At 35.2% G+C, this 19,406-nt stretch overlaps 1 protein-coding gene across 2 annotated transcripts in view; it reads left to right on the forward strand.

The window, feature by feature from the left end:
- The window catches only part of TMEM65 (transmembrane protein 65), a 53,951-nt gene extending 35,669 nt beyond the window's left edge, over positions 1-18,282 (forward strand). For both annotated transcript variants that reach the window (XM_021088951.1, XM_021088952.1), the window contains 4 exons: positions 1,239-1,293; positions 2,421-2,463; positions 4,788-4,893; positions 9,183-18,282. In XM_021088951.1, the coding sequence (XP_020944610.1) occupies positions 1,239-1,293; positions 2,421-2,463; positions 4,788-4,893; positions 9,183-9,284 (306 nt within the window). In that variant the 3' untranslated portion in view covers positions 9,285-18,282. The remainder of the gene's footprint in view (positions 1-1,238; positions 1,294-2,420; positions 2,464-4,787; positions 4,894-9,182) is intronic.

Genomic DNA, 19,406 nt, shown 5'->3' on the forward strand with positions numbered 1-19,406 from the left:
TATTTGGTCCATACTCTAGAAGAATTATATTTTAAAGGAGTGGAGCCCAAAGCCCTTGGGGAAAGAAAATTGGGGAAATTAAACTTAGCTTTTCTTTAATTTTATAATTGAGTAAAGCAATTTTTCTACATGCCAAATAGGACATTCTTTTTTTTTTTTTTCGCTCTACAAGTATCTTTGATATTTAAACAATTTTTAGAAATTTTCAAGCATCAGTGTTTAAGAGAGCTTTGAAAATTAAGTCCACTTATGGCAGCATTATGTAAGGATTAGAATTGAATTAGCACAATGGGTTCTAGGATTTCTTCTTTATTATATCTAATAACCCATTGGATAGTTTAATCACTTCAATTCCTTCTCTTTAAAGTAGAAGTAAAAATACGAGCCCCTCTTTTTTTTAAAGAGATGAGGTAGACATAGAAAAGTCTTGAACTCTTTCAGTAAATAAATTCAGTGGAAATACAGTGGAGCTCTTGCTGTAGCTCTGTTGTATTAAATGTTGTCATTGTTTATAAATGAATCATATAGTCTCACTACTTAATCATTAAAGAATTAAGTGTAATAAGGATAATTTTTGAAGTCTGTGACCTTTTGGGTCCCTGGAAACTGGTTTAGTCTGTCTTTTAAATCTTTTATAGAGGAGGAGTTCCCATTGTGGTTCAGCCTTATCCATAAGGGTTCAATCCCTGTCCTTGCTCAGTGGAGTAAGGATTTGGCATTGCCCTGAGCTATGGTGTAGGTCGCAGACACAGCTTGGATCTGGTGTTGCTGTGGCTGTGGCATAGGCCAGCAGCTGTAGCTCTGAATTGACCCCTAGCCCGGGAACTTCCATATGCCATAGTAAGAAATCGTTTATAGGGTAAATATCAATCATATAGTTATATCATTTAGAATTTAAACTTTAGGTGAGTTGATCATCTTTGTATTTAAAGAATGTTAAAGCACCTTTCTGTGGTAGGAAAATATAAATTAAAGATTATTGATGATAAATTGTGTTACTATGTTGCTATTTTTATTTTTATGAAAAGCTAATTTTCTTAAAGTATTGATATTTCTGCATGAATGCACATATTTAATAAAGTGAATTGCTATAGCTTATGTATATATTTATGCATATTGTATGCATATAATTTTGCTTTAACAACTGATTATTTTATCCTTTATTAATGTTTTGCTGTTCTTTTATAGTCACTTTGGTTTTAATCTGTAAGAGTAATTTCTTTGTAATTGTTTTTCAGGGAACCCATATTGAGTTGTCTATTGGAATTATTTTGGGAATTTCAACTATGGCAGGTATTTAATAATAATAATGTTATTACTCCATTGTCTATAATTATTCCCTTGTCTATATATTTACAAAACATATTAGTAGGCTGGGTTTAGAAGAGGATACTTTATTTGACTGAGTTTACTCATTGAGCTCTTGGTTTATATCCTTAATCTAGTCCTCTAATTTTTAATTTTATGTATGTAGCATATATTTTTCTGAGAATGTTTAGGTACTTTATGTTAGTTAATGGGTAACAATAATCTACTATATTCACTGTGTTAAACTTTTTCTCTTAGTTTGGTGTTACCCTGAAACCTTCCTACCCTTTTCCTCTTATTTATTTTCAAGTTGGATAGAAAAGTCAAGGATGGAAATACAAGATTGAAAATCTAGTTTGGTTCTATCTCCTTCTTTCCTCCCAAATACCACCCGGTTCTTCATGATGGTGAAATTTGGTGCTAATTCTGTGTTGTTATTATATGGAACACATAAAGTAGTTGAGTTAACGAAAGAGACATTTCTTCTGCTTGATTTTCTTGAATGTCAGAGCTGTACATGTAGCTTCACTCCTTAACTTTCAAGTATCCTTAAATATTTCCTTAAATATTATCTGAAATTTACAATTACAAAATGTTGTACAGGTGTTTTAAATTTTTGTTTCGTTTTGTTTTTTTGGTCTTTTTGCCTTTTCTAGGGCCGCTCCCGCGGCATATGGAGGTTCCCAGGCTAGGGGTTGAATCAGAGCTGTAGCCTCTGGCCTACACCAGAGCCACGGCAACGCCGGATCCTTAACCCACTGAGCAAGGCAAGGGATCAAACTTGTAACCCCATGGTTCCTAGTCAGATTCATTAACCACTGAGTCACAACGGGAACTCCCAGGTGTTTTAATATTGAAACCAAAACAAAAAACTGACTGCCACATCAGAAAAACCCTACTACTTGATGGAGGTTAGAATACTCAGAAAAATTGTGTTCTGTTTTGAGACCTTGAGATTCAGAGCTTCTCGAATGAGTTACTTTCAATGTAGTTGTTGTAGTTTAGAAATGTGATGACTCTTCCAGAACAGTGCTTTATTGATTACATGCTGATGTATTATAATGATTTTTCAGACTCTATGTAATAATCGTGTCCATGTTTCATTTTTTTAGCTGCAGCTTTGGGAAATCTTGTGTCAGATTTAGCAGGTCTCGGGTAGGTCCATTTATTTATTCATGAAAAAGGCACATCTATTTTTGTGTTTGTGTTTTAGAACTACATTTTAAAATTTAATATTTCTAAATCAGTAGCACTAAATCTTTGGTGTACATCAAATGTAGACAACTAGGTTGCAGAATTAGTCATGCAAAATTAGTGTCTCTGAGGATGGAGCCCTGCATTTGTGTTTAACAATCTTCTCAAGCAATTCTGATACGTGCAGATTTTTTTCTACAAGTACCAGAATGTAAGCAGAGTTGATTTTTCACTTACTGAAGTGTTTTTTTTTTTTTTATGTGTTTTATTTATTTATTTATTTTGTCTTTTAGGGCAGCATTGGTGGCATATGGAGGTTCCCAGGCTAGGGGTTGAATCGGAGCTGTAGCTGCTGGCTTATGCCAGAGCCACGGCAGTGCAGGATCCAAGCCGCTCCTGCAACCTACACCACAGCTCATGGCAACTTCAGATCCTTAACCCACTGAGCGAGGCCAGGGATTGAACCCGTGTCCTCATGGATGCTAGTCGGGTTTGTTAACCACTGAGCCATGACGGGAACTCCATTTTTATGTGTTTTATAAACATTTCTAAGGGTGAGACAGGATTAAAATTAAGAACCCATATTATTATTTAATCCCTACCCTCCTCCCACTAAGCTCATAGATAAGAGATATGGTTCCAATGTAAGGATACCGACTGGGCATATTTTCTAGAGGGAGAAATTTTCAAAGGGAGTAGTGGCCAACTTGTACATGTGCTTGGCTAGTTTTTGCGTTTTTTTATTGCATTTAACAGGAATGACGAAGCAAACTGAGGATGCATACTTAGAAAAGACCAGCTTTCTCCCTTTCTGTTTTTACGTTCTCTCTTCTAAGCACCAGATGGCCTAGGCTGCTTCCTGAGCTTGGGGAAGCCTGGGAAGTATAAATTAGACTAAGCTGGCATTAATTATTGTGATAAACATACTCTCTCTTGCTCAGTCTTTTGTTTTGTTTCTCCTTTCTAATTCTTCTTTTTTTTTATTTGTCTTTTTGCCATTTCTTGGGCTGCTCCCGAGGCATATGGAAGTTCTCATGCTAGGGGTCCAATCAGAGCTGTAGCCGCCGGCCTATGCCAGAGCCACAGCAACGCAGGATCTGAGCTGCACCTACAACCTACACCACAGCTCATGGCAACGCCAGATCCTTTACCCACTGAGCAAGGCCAGGGACCAAACCCGCAACTTCATGGTTCCTAGTCGGATTCGTTAACCCCTGAGCCACGACGGGAATTCCCCGGTTTTGTTTCTTCTTTCTTTGGTTCATTAAAGTTTTGAGATTTGGATTTGTGTCCAGTGGAAGTCTTAGCCCTATAATCTAGGCAAAGCCAGCTTTATACATGATCTAACTCTGTATATTAGACTTCTGCCCTGGAGTTAAAATTGCTTTGCTTCTTGGCTGAGGCAGAAATTTTATATTTCTGGAATTCTTGGCATAAATCTACAGCGATATTACCCCTAAATGTTCCATTCCCCAGTTTCCAACATTAAGGTTAATAATGATAATATAGCTACTGTGAGAGTTTTCTATATTTAATAGCACCAAGTTCTAAGAGATCTTTAAGGCTGTTTAGTTTTAGATTGCATCAGCAAACAGTTATTTTTTATTAGAGACAAAGATTTTGTTAGGAGTCTTATATTTAAGAACTATTTCTCCTCCGCCTTTAAAAAATATCATTAAGTAAGAAATACCACATTTTATCAATCTTAGTTACACAGGTTTTTAGAACTGCAACATATGTGACATTGGGATTCATCTTATAATTGATGATATGCATAGTTTAATTGGCACCTTTTTTCTTTCTTATAGTTCGTGGAGTAAAATTGTATCCAATAAGCAATGATGACTTAGAATTGATAAATATTTGAAATTGCCCAAAAATTGTAGGCTCTTTTCCTAAGTATATCAATCTGATAAATTTTGGAAATTTTTGTTATCTGATTATAGTTACTAACATGTCATATGTTAAAGTGCTTTGCTTTGAATTTGAAATAAGTGCATAAATTGTAATTGTGTAGAAATGTTTTATATACCTTAAATTGTTCTTTTTAAAATAATGGAGAGAATAATTGCTCTAAGTTAAGTTACTTCTGTATTAAATATAGCAATATGAAAAATTTTAAACCATATATATTTATACACAATAAAGATGAGAGTTGTAAAAGAATGTTTATGCATTTCTAGAATGCCAATTACTGGTATAAAATTATGTATTAGTTTTTCCTTATGTGAAGACATTATATGTCTCTTTAAAAACTTAAATCCTGTCTTCTTGTATCTTTGAAGACTTGCAGGCTACGTTGAAGCTTTGGCTTCCAGGTTAGGCCTATCAATTCCTGATCTCACACCAAAGCAAGTTGACATGTGGCAAACACGTGTTAGCACACATTTGGTGAGTACTTTATATGGTTTATGATAATGAATTTGGGTAGCCAGAGCAAAACACTGTATATGTCAGACATTTGGGAAATTTGAGATTAAAATTGATTTGGTGGCGCTTTTAACAGAAATTGTTTGAGCCTTAACAGTTTTCAGAAAAACTAATTCTTTATTGAGTCTTTATTTTTTGTAGGTATACTTGATGTTTAAAAAATTCTTTATGGTTCAGTTAATGTTGAAGAGTATCAGTTATGGTCTGAGACTGAAGGACATAAAATGAGTAATAGGAGTTCCCTATTGGCCTAGCAGTTAAGGATCCAGTGTTGTCACTGCTGTGGCTTGGGTTTGATCCCTGGCCCTGGAAACTTCTGCATGCTGCAGGCATGGCCAAAAAAAATGAGTAATAAACTATGATTCTTTTTGAGGATTGTGTAGGAAGAGAACCAAACACATTAAACAAGTTATACCTTAGTATGACATTTACAGTAATAGAATTATGCATTAGATATAGCAGTGGCACCAGTGAAAGAAAGTAACTTTGTGGAGAGAAATTTCTTTTGGAGATTTCTTGGTGAGTATTAGATCGAAGCTATTTTTTTTTTTTTTTTTTTTTTTTTTTTTTTTTTTGGTCTTTTTGTCTTTTCTAGGGCTGCTTCTGTGGCATATGGAGGTTCCCAGGCTAGGGGTCTAATCGGAGCTGTAGCCACCGGCCTAAGCCAGAGCCACAGCAACTTGGGATTGGAGCCATGTCTTCAACCTATACCACAGCTAATGGCAACGTTGGATCCTTAACCCACTGAGCAAGGCCAGGGATCAAACCCGCAACCTCATGGTTCCTAGTCAGATTCGTTAATCACTGAGTCACAACGGGAACTCCAGATTGAAGCTTATTTTAAAATAATTGATGAGACATTTACCAGGTGAACAAGAGGATTCCAAGTATATTGACTAGCTAGTAGAAAGGCATGATAAAAAGAGCATGTATTCAGGGAAATACAAGAAATTAGGTGTTGCTGGAATAGTAGTTGTGGATAAAAGCATAGTAGAAAACAATATTGGCAAGGTTAGACTGGATCAGAGAGGAAGGACGGTCTTTCTGTATATGGATAAGCTATACTGAGGAGGTTGAACCTCATACCTTAGAAATGGAGTGATAGTGAAAGGAAATGGGATGGATCATGATGCCATCAATTAAGGAGAAAAGGAGAAGAACGAGTGTATTGAGGAAGAAAATGAGTTCTGTTTTTTGGACATGTTGAATTTGAGATACTAAAATAGTACATTCAGGTGGTAACACCTAGTTGACATTTGGATTAAAGATCAGTAATTAGGTATGGATTAGAGATGAGTATTATCATTCATTTATTCCACAAGTATATATTGTTTGCTACTGTATGCAAGGTGTAGCTCTAGGAATTTTGCATATTGGTTAATAAAACAAGATCTTTTTTTCGGGTGAAATTTACTTTCTAGTAGGAAGGAGAAAAACATTTTGGCAAATATTTAGTATATTAGAAATTTGCAGGTGTTATGGGAATTCACACACACAAAAAAAAGATAGAAGAAAAGAAAGCCAAGCAAGGTGATGAGGCTTTAAAATACAACCTATATTATTTGGAACCTGTATATGTATTGGCATATATCCTATAATGGGCAATTTCAGAGTTGGCTTGTGTCATGAATAGATCACTAACTTGAACTACTTCAGGCTGTTTGTAACCAAATGTGATAGAAGATGTGATCCTAGCATAAAACCACATAAAACCAGCTGAATCAACAACTAAGGAATAGAATCATTCCATATGCTGCTGGGGGATTTATCAAAACATGCTCCTTCCTTCTTTCTCTTCCTTCTCTTCCTTCCCTTCTTCCCCTCCTTCACTTTCTTTCCTTCCTTCTCCTCCAGCATATCTCCTCCAATGTAAAAGAGACTATATTCTATTTCAGATTCCTAACATACATAAAATGACCATTGTTAACAGGCTCCACTTCCACTTCCCTCCCCTTCTTTTAGAATGTCTATTACCATCATTACTATCGTTTCTAGAAAACAAGGCATTCCTCCCCGCCAGTCAGTAAGTTCCAACCCAGTTATCTCAACAGGACATAAGGTCAACAGGGCTGAGAGAGAAAAAAGACTCTATCCTTTCCTGGCTATAGAATATAAATGAATACAAATATTATCTAAGGTCAAAATAAATATCTAGGAATTCCCATCGTGGCTCAGTGGTTAATGAACCGGACCAGCATCCATGAGGATGGGGGCTCGATCCCTGGCCTTGCTCAGCCGGTTAAGGATCTGGCATTGCTGAGAGCTGCGGTGTAGGTCGAAGACATGGCTCAGATCCCACATTTCTGTGGCTCTGGTGTAGGCTGGTGGCTACAGCTCTGATTGGACCCCTAGACTGGGAACCTCCATATGTCGTGGGTACGGCCCTACAAAGACAAAAAGACAAAAAGAAACAAACAAAATCTAGGATCAACTCTGTCAGCATCTGGAATGCAGAAAATTAGAGTTCCCTTGTGGCACAGTAGGTTAAGGATCCTGTCTTGTCACTGCAGCAGCTCAGATTGCTGCTGTGCCATGGGTTTGATTCCTGACCCAGCAATTTCCACAGGCTGTGGGTGCAGACAGGAAAAAAAAAAAAAAAATGTAGAAAATTTCTGCTTATTAAAACTCTGTAGGAGTGATACCTTTTAAATTTGATGTAATGAAATTGACAAATTTCCCTGTCCATATAAAGCATAGGCATACCACCATGATCACTACCACCACCACCAACAAAACCATCAAAATAACAGAACTGAGTATTTTTCATGCAAGCCATTATCAAAACATTAATGCCTACTATTGAAATTTACTGAAAAATCTTTGTGATCTAGATTAATGGACAAGGTATGAAGCACATTTTACTCAAGACTATAGATGATAGTGATAGCTATCATAGCACCTATAACATCTGATAGAACTTTTTTAGTCTTTTTATCTTTCTCTATATAACTAACTGGAACTTCCTGGTGAAGAGAATGAATTCCTGTCAGTCTCCCTGGTACCCAGCACAGAGTTTGGTACATTGTTGTAGGTTCTCAATAAATATTTGTATGAAGACATAAAACCTAATTGAAAAGTATTTAATCTTAATAGTCATCATAAAAGTACAGATTTTAAAGATCATTTAAAATTTAAAAAAATAATGTAGGCAAGGTCATAGGAAAATTTTGTGTATATATACATAAAAATGTATTGCAGTTGGTGTACACATATTTGCAGTTTTGTCTAGAGTAGACATCATGTCCATACCCTATGAATATTCATATTATTTTATTTTCAAATAAATAATTGAGGAAGAATCATATAGAAATGTTTATTGTTCTGGAGTTCCTGTCGTGGCGCAGTGGTTAACAAATCCAACTAGGAACCGTGAGGTTTAGGGTTCAATCCCTGGCCTTTCTCAGTGGGTTAAGGATCCGGTGTTGCTGTGAGCTGTGGTGTAGGTTACAGATGTGGCTAGGATCCTGCGTTGCTTTGGCTCTGGCGTAGGCCAGTGGCTACAGCTCCAATTAGACCCCTAGCCTGGGAACCTCCATATGCCGTGGGAAGCGGCCCTAGAAAAGGACAAAAAAAAAAAAAAAAAAAGATGAAAAGGCAAAATACAAAAAAAAGAAAGAAAGAAAGAAAGAAATGTTTATTGTACTATCACTCACAATGGTGAAAAAGTAGCAATGACTTTTAGTAGTGAGAGCTTTAAGTAGTTTATAAGCCCATCAATTCAGTGGAATTTGGGAGTTTTCATATTAAGTTTGTGAAACAGTTTGTAAAAGAGTTTATTATTAGTATTTGTGCTGTGGGGAAAAGAGCAAGGCAGAAAACAAAGCTTTGTTTACAAAATGATTAGACCTACATTAATTAGGTATACATGGGAATAAATATTGAAAAGGAATATATACAAAGGGTAGCAAATCCAAATATATTGAGAATAGTTGGTGTAAGATTTTCCCTTTTTTCCTCTCTTCTGACATTAAAATATATGTATAACTTTTAAAAAGTGCTTTTCTCCTTGAGTATTTCTTTGATGCTATTTTTATGACAATTTGAAAAAAATTTTCCTGGTTGCTTTGAACTGTACATATTATTTGTTTTAGAACGTTCTGTGGGTTATTTTTATATTTGCTACTATGATCAAAAGAAGTAGTCACAGTTGAATTTTATAGTACATAGTAATTTTTATCATAAAGACCTAAGCAGGGATTCCTCTTACAGGGGTAAAATAACTCTTAAAATGTTTTCTTTTGTTTCCATAGGGCAAAGCTGTTGGGGTAACTATTGGCTGCATTCTAGGAATGTTCCCTTTGATTTTCTTTGGAGGAGGTGAAGAAGATGAGAAACTGGAAAAGCAAAATTAACTCTCTTAGAATACTTATAAAAAGATGTAAACTAATGTACCTCATTAAATATGCTGTCCCAACATATAGGAATTAAGACAGTAACAGTGTATAGATATGGGATCAAATAATTCAGCATGTGTTATGGAAAACACTAACTTATTGTGGCTTGGTTTTCTTAGGACATCTTTTTAAAAAAACTTTTATGTGAATTGTTGAAATGCTTTTTCATCGGTGGCAGTCAACATTTTACCTTTCCTTTTTCTTTCTTTGGATACCAAAATATTGTTGAAGTATCAGTCATTGATGTACTGTACTGACTTGGAGTTCGCCTGTTTGTTATTTACCATGTGTTTATGCATGAAAGTGTTTTCTGTTGTTGTTCCCTGTAGTTACATTTGAAACCTGGAGATTTTTTCCAAATTACTAGGATGTTTAATATTAGTTAAAGGTTTATTTTTTTTACTCTCTTTTTGGCAACTTCAGTTTTGTAGTGTTTCATAGTAAACATTTACAATCATATAATTTCAGTTATTTTTAAAGGAAAATCATCTATTCAGAATGGACAGAGACTTTAAATATTTTAAATATCTACCACTCATTTTAATTTTCTGACCTTATTGTCTCAAGAGCCAGGGATGAATCAGAATGAACAGTTATGTAGTCTCTCTACTACATAAAACCATATATGTTAACAAGTGTATTATTTCAAGTAGTTTTTTTTTTTTTAACCTTTTCTCAGTTTTGAATAATTGCAGAGAGATTTCTGACTCCTAAGGGAAAGTCATTATTCTAGAGTATTTTTAATGGGGATTGTGGAATTAAGGTAAACCTAAGGGATTTGATGTGACACTTGAAAATTAAGATACTAAAAAAATTTTTGTCGCAGAAGTGTAAAATAGGAACTGTTTAGAAGGTTTATGTTGTAGGTGGTGAAGTTGAGGTGATATTCGTAAGGTTAATGAGAAACAAATAATATTGTTTGGGAAGGATTCCCCCCTCCCCAAATGTCTACTTCTTATCAGAATTGAATGAGTTTGAGTACTCATAATCCTGAGGTTGTTTATAGTAAGTTTTATTTCTGGAAACTTCTTTGGAGGTGAAAAAAAAATTTCATATTTTGCTTTTTGCTGTATGTATCTTAGTAGTGAAAAGTTATATGAGGAGAAATTCTTTCTCCCTTTTTTGGTCCCTTTTCTTTTTTTGTGTGTGGTGTTTAAATCATATTCTAGATAGAAGTTATTTAGTCCCAGTTTGTGTATCTGATTTACGCATAGATATGATTCATATCTGTACTTTTAAATCATAAATTTTAATTTTATTAACCTTTAAAATTTGTTAGCATGTGGTCTGTTACACATGCTAAAAAATCTTGTTAGTGTAAACACATCATGGAGGAGAAAAATAGAAATTAAAATTACTAATTGGGCCACGGAAATTATTTATTTTGTTAAATGCAAAAGAAGGGAAACTTATAAGATGGCTCTATTTACAACTACTTTATTTTAAAGTTTTATTTGCACATACTTACTTTGAGCTCTTGTTTTCAGAGGAGGTATTTTTTCTCATAAGGTAATTTGTCATAAATTCTCTTCTGTGCACTTCAAAATGGTTTAGTGCTATCCTTTTAATCAGATTTTTGAAGGAAAAAAATCATTCCATATAACAAAATATATGTACAAATAAGATGACAGTCTCATTTGATCAAATTAGAATTATAAAACTTGACATCTTAATGAATTGTGGTTTATATCTTCCACATAACACCACAGACACACCAAAAGTTTTTTTTATTATTTCAGATGATAGGATTAGAGTGGTTAAAAAAATTGGGTGTCGGGGGGTAAATGTTTAATTATCTTTGTCTCTAACTTGTATTGCAAGTCTTTTCTGTTTTCCAAAAATGTGTTTTATTATGGTGGTTAAATTTTTTTCTTATTATTAAATCCCACATCCAGAAACTTTGCCTGTGAGTTTAGAAAGGGCTTTTGATTATTGCTTTCCTTTTTTTTTTTTTTGGTCTTGAAAATAATCCAATCCTACAGAATCTTTCAGTTTAGCTGAGTGTCTGTAGAATTATTTAAGATGTCAAACATGGAATATATCACCTTCATACTGAAAAGTATTTTAATTTATAAAAATTTGCTTCACTTAGCTATTAGTTTTTAAAAAACTGAACCCTTTCCATAACCTAAGGCATATATTTTTTTTCCATGATCTTATTCTACACTAGTATGGTGCTTTGCACAAAGTGACTTCTGAAAAATGGTTCCCTTTAAGATAATGACTTCGTATAATCATCATTTCATATTACTTGTCATGAAGACTCTTATTTCAGATTGAAACTGGAATTCTTACTTCTCATACTAGGTATTTCTTTATCGAGAGCACTCTAACAATGGTTAAATGCTACGTGAACTGCGTCAGTACTGTTTGTTTGAAATTCATGTTGTGTTGTCTGTGTGTTATGATTTATTGACTTATTGATGCATGTAAATTGGGTGCATTTTGTTGCCACTGTATGTTAAATGGTGACCAATGTTTTTACAAAGGAATTGAACCAAAAAAAAAAAATATCTTTTAAGAAGTTTTGGAATGTGGTTTTGATTTTGAAATTGGATTCTCTTTCTAATCTCAGAAAACCCTGGTTATTCTGTAGCTTGAAGGAAATAGGATTAATAAATGCAGATTTGTTACAGGGGTGTAGCAGTGTCACTGCAACAGTAAAAGAAGGAACTATTCACCACTTCCCTGAAGTCCACATCTAAGATACAGCATTACAGATTATGAGAGGATGATCCCATATTGAGATAATTGGATCTTTAATAGGATGTCAGCAAAGCTTTAGATAGGGGATTGGTGTCAGTTACATTGATGGGTAGTTAGAGCAGAGATCTCCAAGCCTTCCACATGCTAACTCCTTTGTTTACTCCTTTTCTCTAGAAGATGAATTTTGAAGGTAATGAAGTTTACCTTTTACACCAAAATTTCATGTAAACCATTTTGAAGTAAATCTTCCTAATTTTAGAATTATATTTTCTGGCCATCTTAAGAATGTATTAAATGTAATATAATGTGATCTTTTTCTTGGTGGCTAAGCGTCATCTTTATGGACATTATTATTGTGCTGCAGCACAGTACCTTAGGAATCTGGTTTTTATAGTTTTTCACTTCCCTTTTTTCCTTTTCTTTTTTGCTGCTCTCACTTCTGACAATTGCTCTCTCTCTTTAATTTGCTGCTTTATGGCTTTATAAACTTAGAATCTAGGTAGTCCTGCCATAAATGATTTGGGAAATACAAAAAAAAAAAAATGCAGGACTTCTTAATCACGGAACTGTTGACATTTTCTGCTAGATACTTTATTACGGGGGCTGTCCTGTGCATCGTAGATATTTAGCAGTATCCTTGGCATCAAATCCACTAAATGCCAGTAGCACCCTCTATCCACCCCTCAGTTATGACAGCCAAAAATGTCTTCAGACATTACCAAACATCCCAGGCGCAGGAAGGAGCAAAAATCATTCCTAGAATGAGAGCTATTGGGCCAGTCAACAACAGATCAGTGCTCACGTAGAGAGCAATTAGGAGAGCCATCTTCAACACTCTGTTTGAAGACACTGGGGAGCCTCTAAGCAACTAGGATATGATGGGTTTCCACTGCATTCAAATAAATAAGCTGGGAAATGGTGGTGGTGGATTTAATAAATATAGCGACCAGTGATAGATAACTGTGTTGCTCAGTCTTTCCCTTTATGAAATTGTTATTGCATACTGGGTGTGTAAAGGCAGATTTCATTTATAGGTTATTTGTCAGTTTAAGGTCAGTCTATAGAAAACAGTACATTCCCAGAGCTGAGTGCAGTCACTGCATGGAAACTTGAGCCCAATCCCATGTGAATGGGTGTCTTCAGCATATGGACATTCTCAGGCTAAGGGTTGAATCAGAGTTGCAGCTGCCAGCCTACAGCAACCCAGGATCCCAACCGCATCTGTGACCTATACCTCAGCTCACGGCAACACTGGATACTTAAGCCACTGAGCAAGGCCAGGGATCAAACCCGTATCCTCATGGATACTAGTTGGGTTTGTAACTTCTGAGCCACAGTGGGAGCTCCTATTAAGCACTTATTTATTGCTCTGTACTGTAGTATTTTATACACATTATCACTCTTAATCTTTAATCACAACGTTAAGTTGGTGGTGTTATTATCCCTATTTCATATTGGGCGAATAGAGACATGAAGAGGTTGTTTGCCCAGAATGTCACCACCAAGTGGTTTAGAGTCCAGCTTTGCCCAAATGTGAAGTCTGTGTTCTTAACTCTTTACTATGCAATTAGGACAACATTTTCACGGACTCCATGATATCTCTTCTCTGCTCAGGTTCCTTTTTGCCTCTGTATTTATGTAGTTATTTTCTCACTTGTAATCTAAGGGAATTGTGCTGAAAATCTCCAAGTGCATTTAACAAATCCTAAGTTTATGTGCTAGGAACTGAATGAATAGCCAAAACATCCCCATCCTCATGCGTCTTATTCTTTGCGGGGCATGGGTAGAAGGAATACAGGAAAGCAAATTACACTTAAAAAAGTAGTGATTGGTCCTATAGAGATAAATGAAACAAGGGGGAGAGAAACCCATAGTCACATGTAAGGGGTTATTTTTATACAGGGTGGTTAGGGAGGAGCTGAAAGAAGTGAGAGCCTAAACACACATGATACCTGGGAAGAGCAGGTATGCTAGGTTTGGAAAGTTGATGTTAAGAAAAATCTCTGCCATATGAAATATATTTCATTTTGGAATGTGTTATATGTTTTTTTTAATTGAAATATATTTAATTTACAATGTCGTATTAGTTTCAGGAGTACCTCAGACTAACTCAGTTTTACGTATCTTTTTTTCAGATTCTTTTCCCTTATAGGCTATTATAAAATATTGATTATAGTTCCTTGGGCTATGCAATAAGTCCTTGTTGGTTATCTATTTTATATATAGTATTGTGTTTATGTTTATGTTGATCCTAAACTCCTAATTTATCCTCCCCCCCATTTCCTTTTTGGTAATCATAAGTTTTATATGTTTGTAGGTCTATTTCTGTTCCTTTGTATCATTTTTTTAGATTGCACATATAAGCAGTATCATAGGGTTTTTGTCTTTCTCTATCTGGCTCATTTTGCTTGGTATGATAATTTCTAGGTCCATCCATGTTGTTGCACATGGAAGTATTTCATTATTTTCTATGACTGAGTAATACTCCATTGTGTGTGTGGTGTATGTGTGTGTGTGTGCGCGCGCACACGCATGCTCCACGTCTTTTTTATCCATTCGTCTTTTGATGGACATTTAGGTTGCTTCCATGTCTTGGCTATTGTAAATAGTGTTGCAGTGAACATTGGGGTACATGTATCTTTTCAAATTATGGTTTTCTCTGGATGTATGCCCAGGATTGGGATTACATAAAGTGTTTCTTATTTGTTTTGCACTATTATTGTTTTCTGATTTAAGCCTAAATATTAATATTTAAATAGTAAGATTAGTACTCTTTGCATATTTACTGACAGCAATAAGGGGAAATGACTCAGAAACATGGAAATGCTACCCTGGGATTCATAAAGTCAGTGGATAACCAGCCTATCAGCAAGTAATTGAGGGTTTGTTGTGTGCTCATAATGAAACCTTACTAACAGACCACTTGTTTCTCCTAAATTAATGAATGCTATTGGTATACACTGATGTTAGTTTTTCTCCTCTAACTTTTAGAAATGAAGTAGTAATTAAAGAGAGAACCCTAAGGGCGACTGGGAGTGGGAATAAGTAGAACAATCGTTAGTATTTAAGGACCTAATTCCTCCATTTGACCATTTCAAAAATAAATAAATAAATAAATAAATAAATAGACAAAATCTAATAGAATAGTCAGACATCCATAATTGATTAAAAAGTCTCAGCACGACTAGAAATCAAAGGGAACTTCCTCAACCCAATAAAAGGAATCTGTGAAAAACTTAACATCGAGCATCATATTTAAAGGGAAAGACTGAAATGCTTTTCCTCTAAGATCAAGAACAAAGCAAGGATGCATATACTTACCAGTTCTATTCAAATTGTACTGGATATTTTAACCTGTGCAATAAAGCTGAATGAATGAATGATTGACATTCACATTAGGAAGAAAGGAAACCGTCTTTATTTATAGATGACTCAATCATCTATGTAGGAATTCTTAATCTGCTGGAAAGCAGCTAGTAATGTATTTCTCAAGGTGGCAGGGTATAAGGGAAATATACAAGAATCAATTATATTGGGTTTTCCTCCATCAATGATTGATTGATTGGGGTATAGTTGATTTATGATATTATGTAAGTTTCAGGCATTCAACATAGTGATTCATGATTTTTTATTACTCTTTGAATTTTATTACATTTGTAGGTGTATAACGATCATCACAACCCAATTTTGTAGCATTTCCATCCCAAACCCCCAGCCCTTCTCCCCATCCCCCAACCTGTCTCATTTGATGGTTTTTCAAAGTCTGTGAGTCAGCATCTGTTCTGCAAAGACGTTCATTGTGTCCTTTTTTAATATTCCACATGTAAGTGATAGCATATGATGTCTCATTGTCTGCCTAACCTCACTTAGCATGATAATTTCTAGGTCCATCCATGTTGCTACAAATGCTGTTATTTCTTTCCTTTTAATGGCTGAGTAATATTCCATTGTGATTCACGATTTTTTAAGATTATACTCTTGTCATGGCTTACGAATCTGACTAGTATCCATGAGGACATGGTCCAATCCCTGGTCTTGCTCAGTGGGTTAAGGATGTGGCATTGTCATGAGCTGTGGTGTAGGCTGCATATGCAGTTCAGATCTGGTGTTGCTGTGGCTGTGGCATAGGCTAGAGGCTACAGCTCTGATTCAACCCCTGGCCTGGGAACCTCTGTATACCATGGGTATAGCCCTAAAAAGAAACACATGCCAAAAAAAGATTATACTCTATTTAAAATTATCATAAAATGCTGACTATATTTCCTGTGCCGGGCAGTATATCCTTGTAACTTATTTATTTTATACACAGTAGTTTGTACCTCTTAATCCTCTGCACCTGTCTTGCCCCCCCACCTCTGGTAACCACTAGCTTTTCTTTATGTCTGTGAGTCTGTTTCTTTTTTGTTTTATTCACTGGTTTTATCTTTTAGAGTCTACGTATAAGTGAAAACATAGAATATTTGTCTTTGTCTGCTTGTTTCACTAGCATAATACTCTCCAGGTCCATCCATGTCGTTGCAAACGGAAAATTTCATTTTTTTATTGGCTGAGTAGGTTTCTGTTGTATGTGTACACCTCTTCTTTATCCATTCATCTGTTGATGGACATTTAGGTTGCTTACATATCTTAGCTATCGTAAATAATGCTGCTATGAACACAGGGGTGCTACATGTATCTTTTTGAATTAGTATTATCATTTTCATATTTATTTATTTTTATTATAGTTGATTTACAGTGTTCTGCCAATTTCTGCTGTGTTTATCATTTTCTTTGGGTATATAACCAGGAGTGGAATTGCTGGATCATATGGTAGTTATATTTTTAGTGTTTGAGGAACCTCCACACTGTTTCCCATAGTGACTGCACCAATCTGCATTCCCACTAACAGTGTATAAGGGGTCCCTTTTCTCCACATCCCCACCAGCATTTGTTATCTGTGGTCTTTTTGATGATAGCCATTCTGACAGGTGTGCATGATGTTTTGTGGTTTTGATTTGCATTTCTCTGATAATTAGTGATGTTGAGCATCTTTTCATGTGCCAATATGGCCATCTAAATGTCTTCTCTGGAAAAAGTGTTTCTTTGGGTCTTCTGTCTATTTTTAAATTATGTTATTTATTTTTCTGATATTGTGTTGTGTGAGCTTATTTACATATTTTGGCTATTAACCCCTGTTTATATATATTGGAGTTAACCTCTTATCAGTCATATCATTTGCAAATATTTCCTCCCATTCAGTAGGTGGTCTTTTTGTTTTATCAGTAGTTTACTTTGCATTTTTATTGTCATATAGAAGCAATGAGCAGTCAGAAATTGAAATTAAACAGTAGCATCAAAAATAAATATTTAAAGATAATCTGACAAAGATATGTGAGTCCTGTTTATTGCAAACCAGAAAACATTGCAGGGTTAAACAAATGTGCTAAGTAAATAGACAGTTTTACTAGTATATTGGACGTTTCAATATTGTTTGGATGTCATTTATTCTCAAATTGAACTATATTATTCAATATAATCCCAAGCAAAATCCCAGCAGATTTTTAAACTCATTCTAAAATGTGTATGAAAATGTAAAGAACCTAGAAGAGCCAAAATAATGTTGAAAAAGAACTAAGTGGAAGATTTACACTATGTGACTTCAGGATTGTTATAAAACAACAATAACCAAGAGAGAATATAGACTTATGAAATAAGATAGACATGGATCAATGGAATTTGTCCAGAAATAGACCCATGCATATATAATCAATCGATTTCCAACCAAAGTGCCAAGCAAATTCAGTGGGAATATGGTAGGTTTTTTTGTTTTGTTTTTGTTTTAAATGGTGCTGGAACAAATTGATACACACACATGCGCGCGCGCACACACACACACACACACACACACACACACACACATACACACACACACCCAAAAAACCCTCAAAGCAAAAGATTCAAATTTACCTCAACCCTCATCTTAAGCCAGTATTCAAAAAGGTATTAAAAGCGAATCATAGACTTAAATGTAAAAGTATAAAACTTTCTGAAGGAAACATAGGAGAAAATTTTAGAAACATTGGTTGGCAGATTTTTCTCAAATTGGATAAAAAATCAATAAGAAAAAAAATTGACTTCCTAAAAATTAAAAAAAAAACTTTCTAAAGATACCATAATGAAAATGAAAAGGCAAACTACAAAATGGGAGAAAATATTTAGAAAATGTATATCCAAGAAAGGACTTTTGTCTAGAATACATAAAATCTCATATCTCAATAATATATTAAAAGTGTGCTGGAGTTTTCTTGTGGTGTAGTGGGTTAAGAATCTGGTATTGGGAGTTCCCATCGTGGCTCAGTGGTATCAAATGACTGGTATCAATGAAGACACAGGTTCTATCCCTGGCCTCACTCAGTGGGTTAAAGATCTGGCATTGCGGTGAGCTATGGCATAGATTGCAATTGTGGCTCAGATCTGGTGTTGCTGTGGCTGTAGTGTAGGCCGGCAGCTACAGCTTGAATTTAACCCCTAGCCTAGGATCTTCCATATGACTCCAGTGCAGCCCTAAAAAGACAAAAAAAGAAAAAAAATTCTGGAGTTACCATTGCAGTGGCTTCACTCATTGGTGTGGCGCAAGTTTCATCCGTGGCCTCAGAATTTCCATGTGCTGAAGGCACAGCCAAGAGGAAAAAAATGTGCAAAGCTTTGAATCATCACATTACCAAAGAAAATACATAGGTGGCATATAAGTACATGAAAAAATGCTCAAATCATCAGTCATAAAAATACAAATTAAAGCCACACTCATGGGAATAGCTAAAATTGAAGGAAAAAAAAAAAAAAAAAACTCGCCATACCAAGAGTTGATGAGGATGTGGAACAACTGGAACATAACACTTCTTGTAGGGATGTAAAATGGTACAATCACTGTAGAAGACAATTTAGCAGTTTATTAAAATGTTAAACATGCACTTATCATGCTATCTAGCCATTCCAACCTGAGGTATTCATGCAAGGTAAATGCATGTATATGTCCACGTATATGCATTAAAGTACACAGCAACTTTATTTTTAATAGCCCCCAAGTAGAAGCAACCCAATGTCCATCAACAGAAAAAAATGGATAAACCAGTTGTGGTCTATCCATACAATGTAATTCACATCAGCAATGAAAAAGAACTAATACATTGCAGCAACTTGGGTGGTCTCAAAAAAAATCATGCCAACAGAAAGAAGACCGAGTACACATGCTATGATTCCATTTATATAAAACCCTGGAAAATGCAAACTCATTTATAGTGATGGCAAACATCTGGTTTTCTGAGGATGAGAGGGAGCAACAAGGGGAGGAAGGATTCTAAATACAGAGATCACAAAACTTGTGTGGGTGATAAA

Source organism: Sus scrofa, chromosome 4 (genome assembly GCF_000003025.6).
Source record: "Sus scrofa isolate TJ Tabasco breed Duroc chromosome 4, Sscrofa11.1, whole genome shotgun sequence".
NCBI classification, from domain to species: Eukaryota; Metazoa; Chordata; class Mammalia; order Artiodactyla; family Suidae; genus Sus; species Sus scrofa.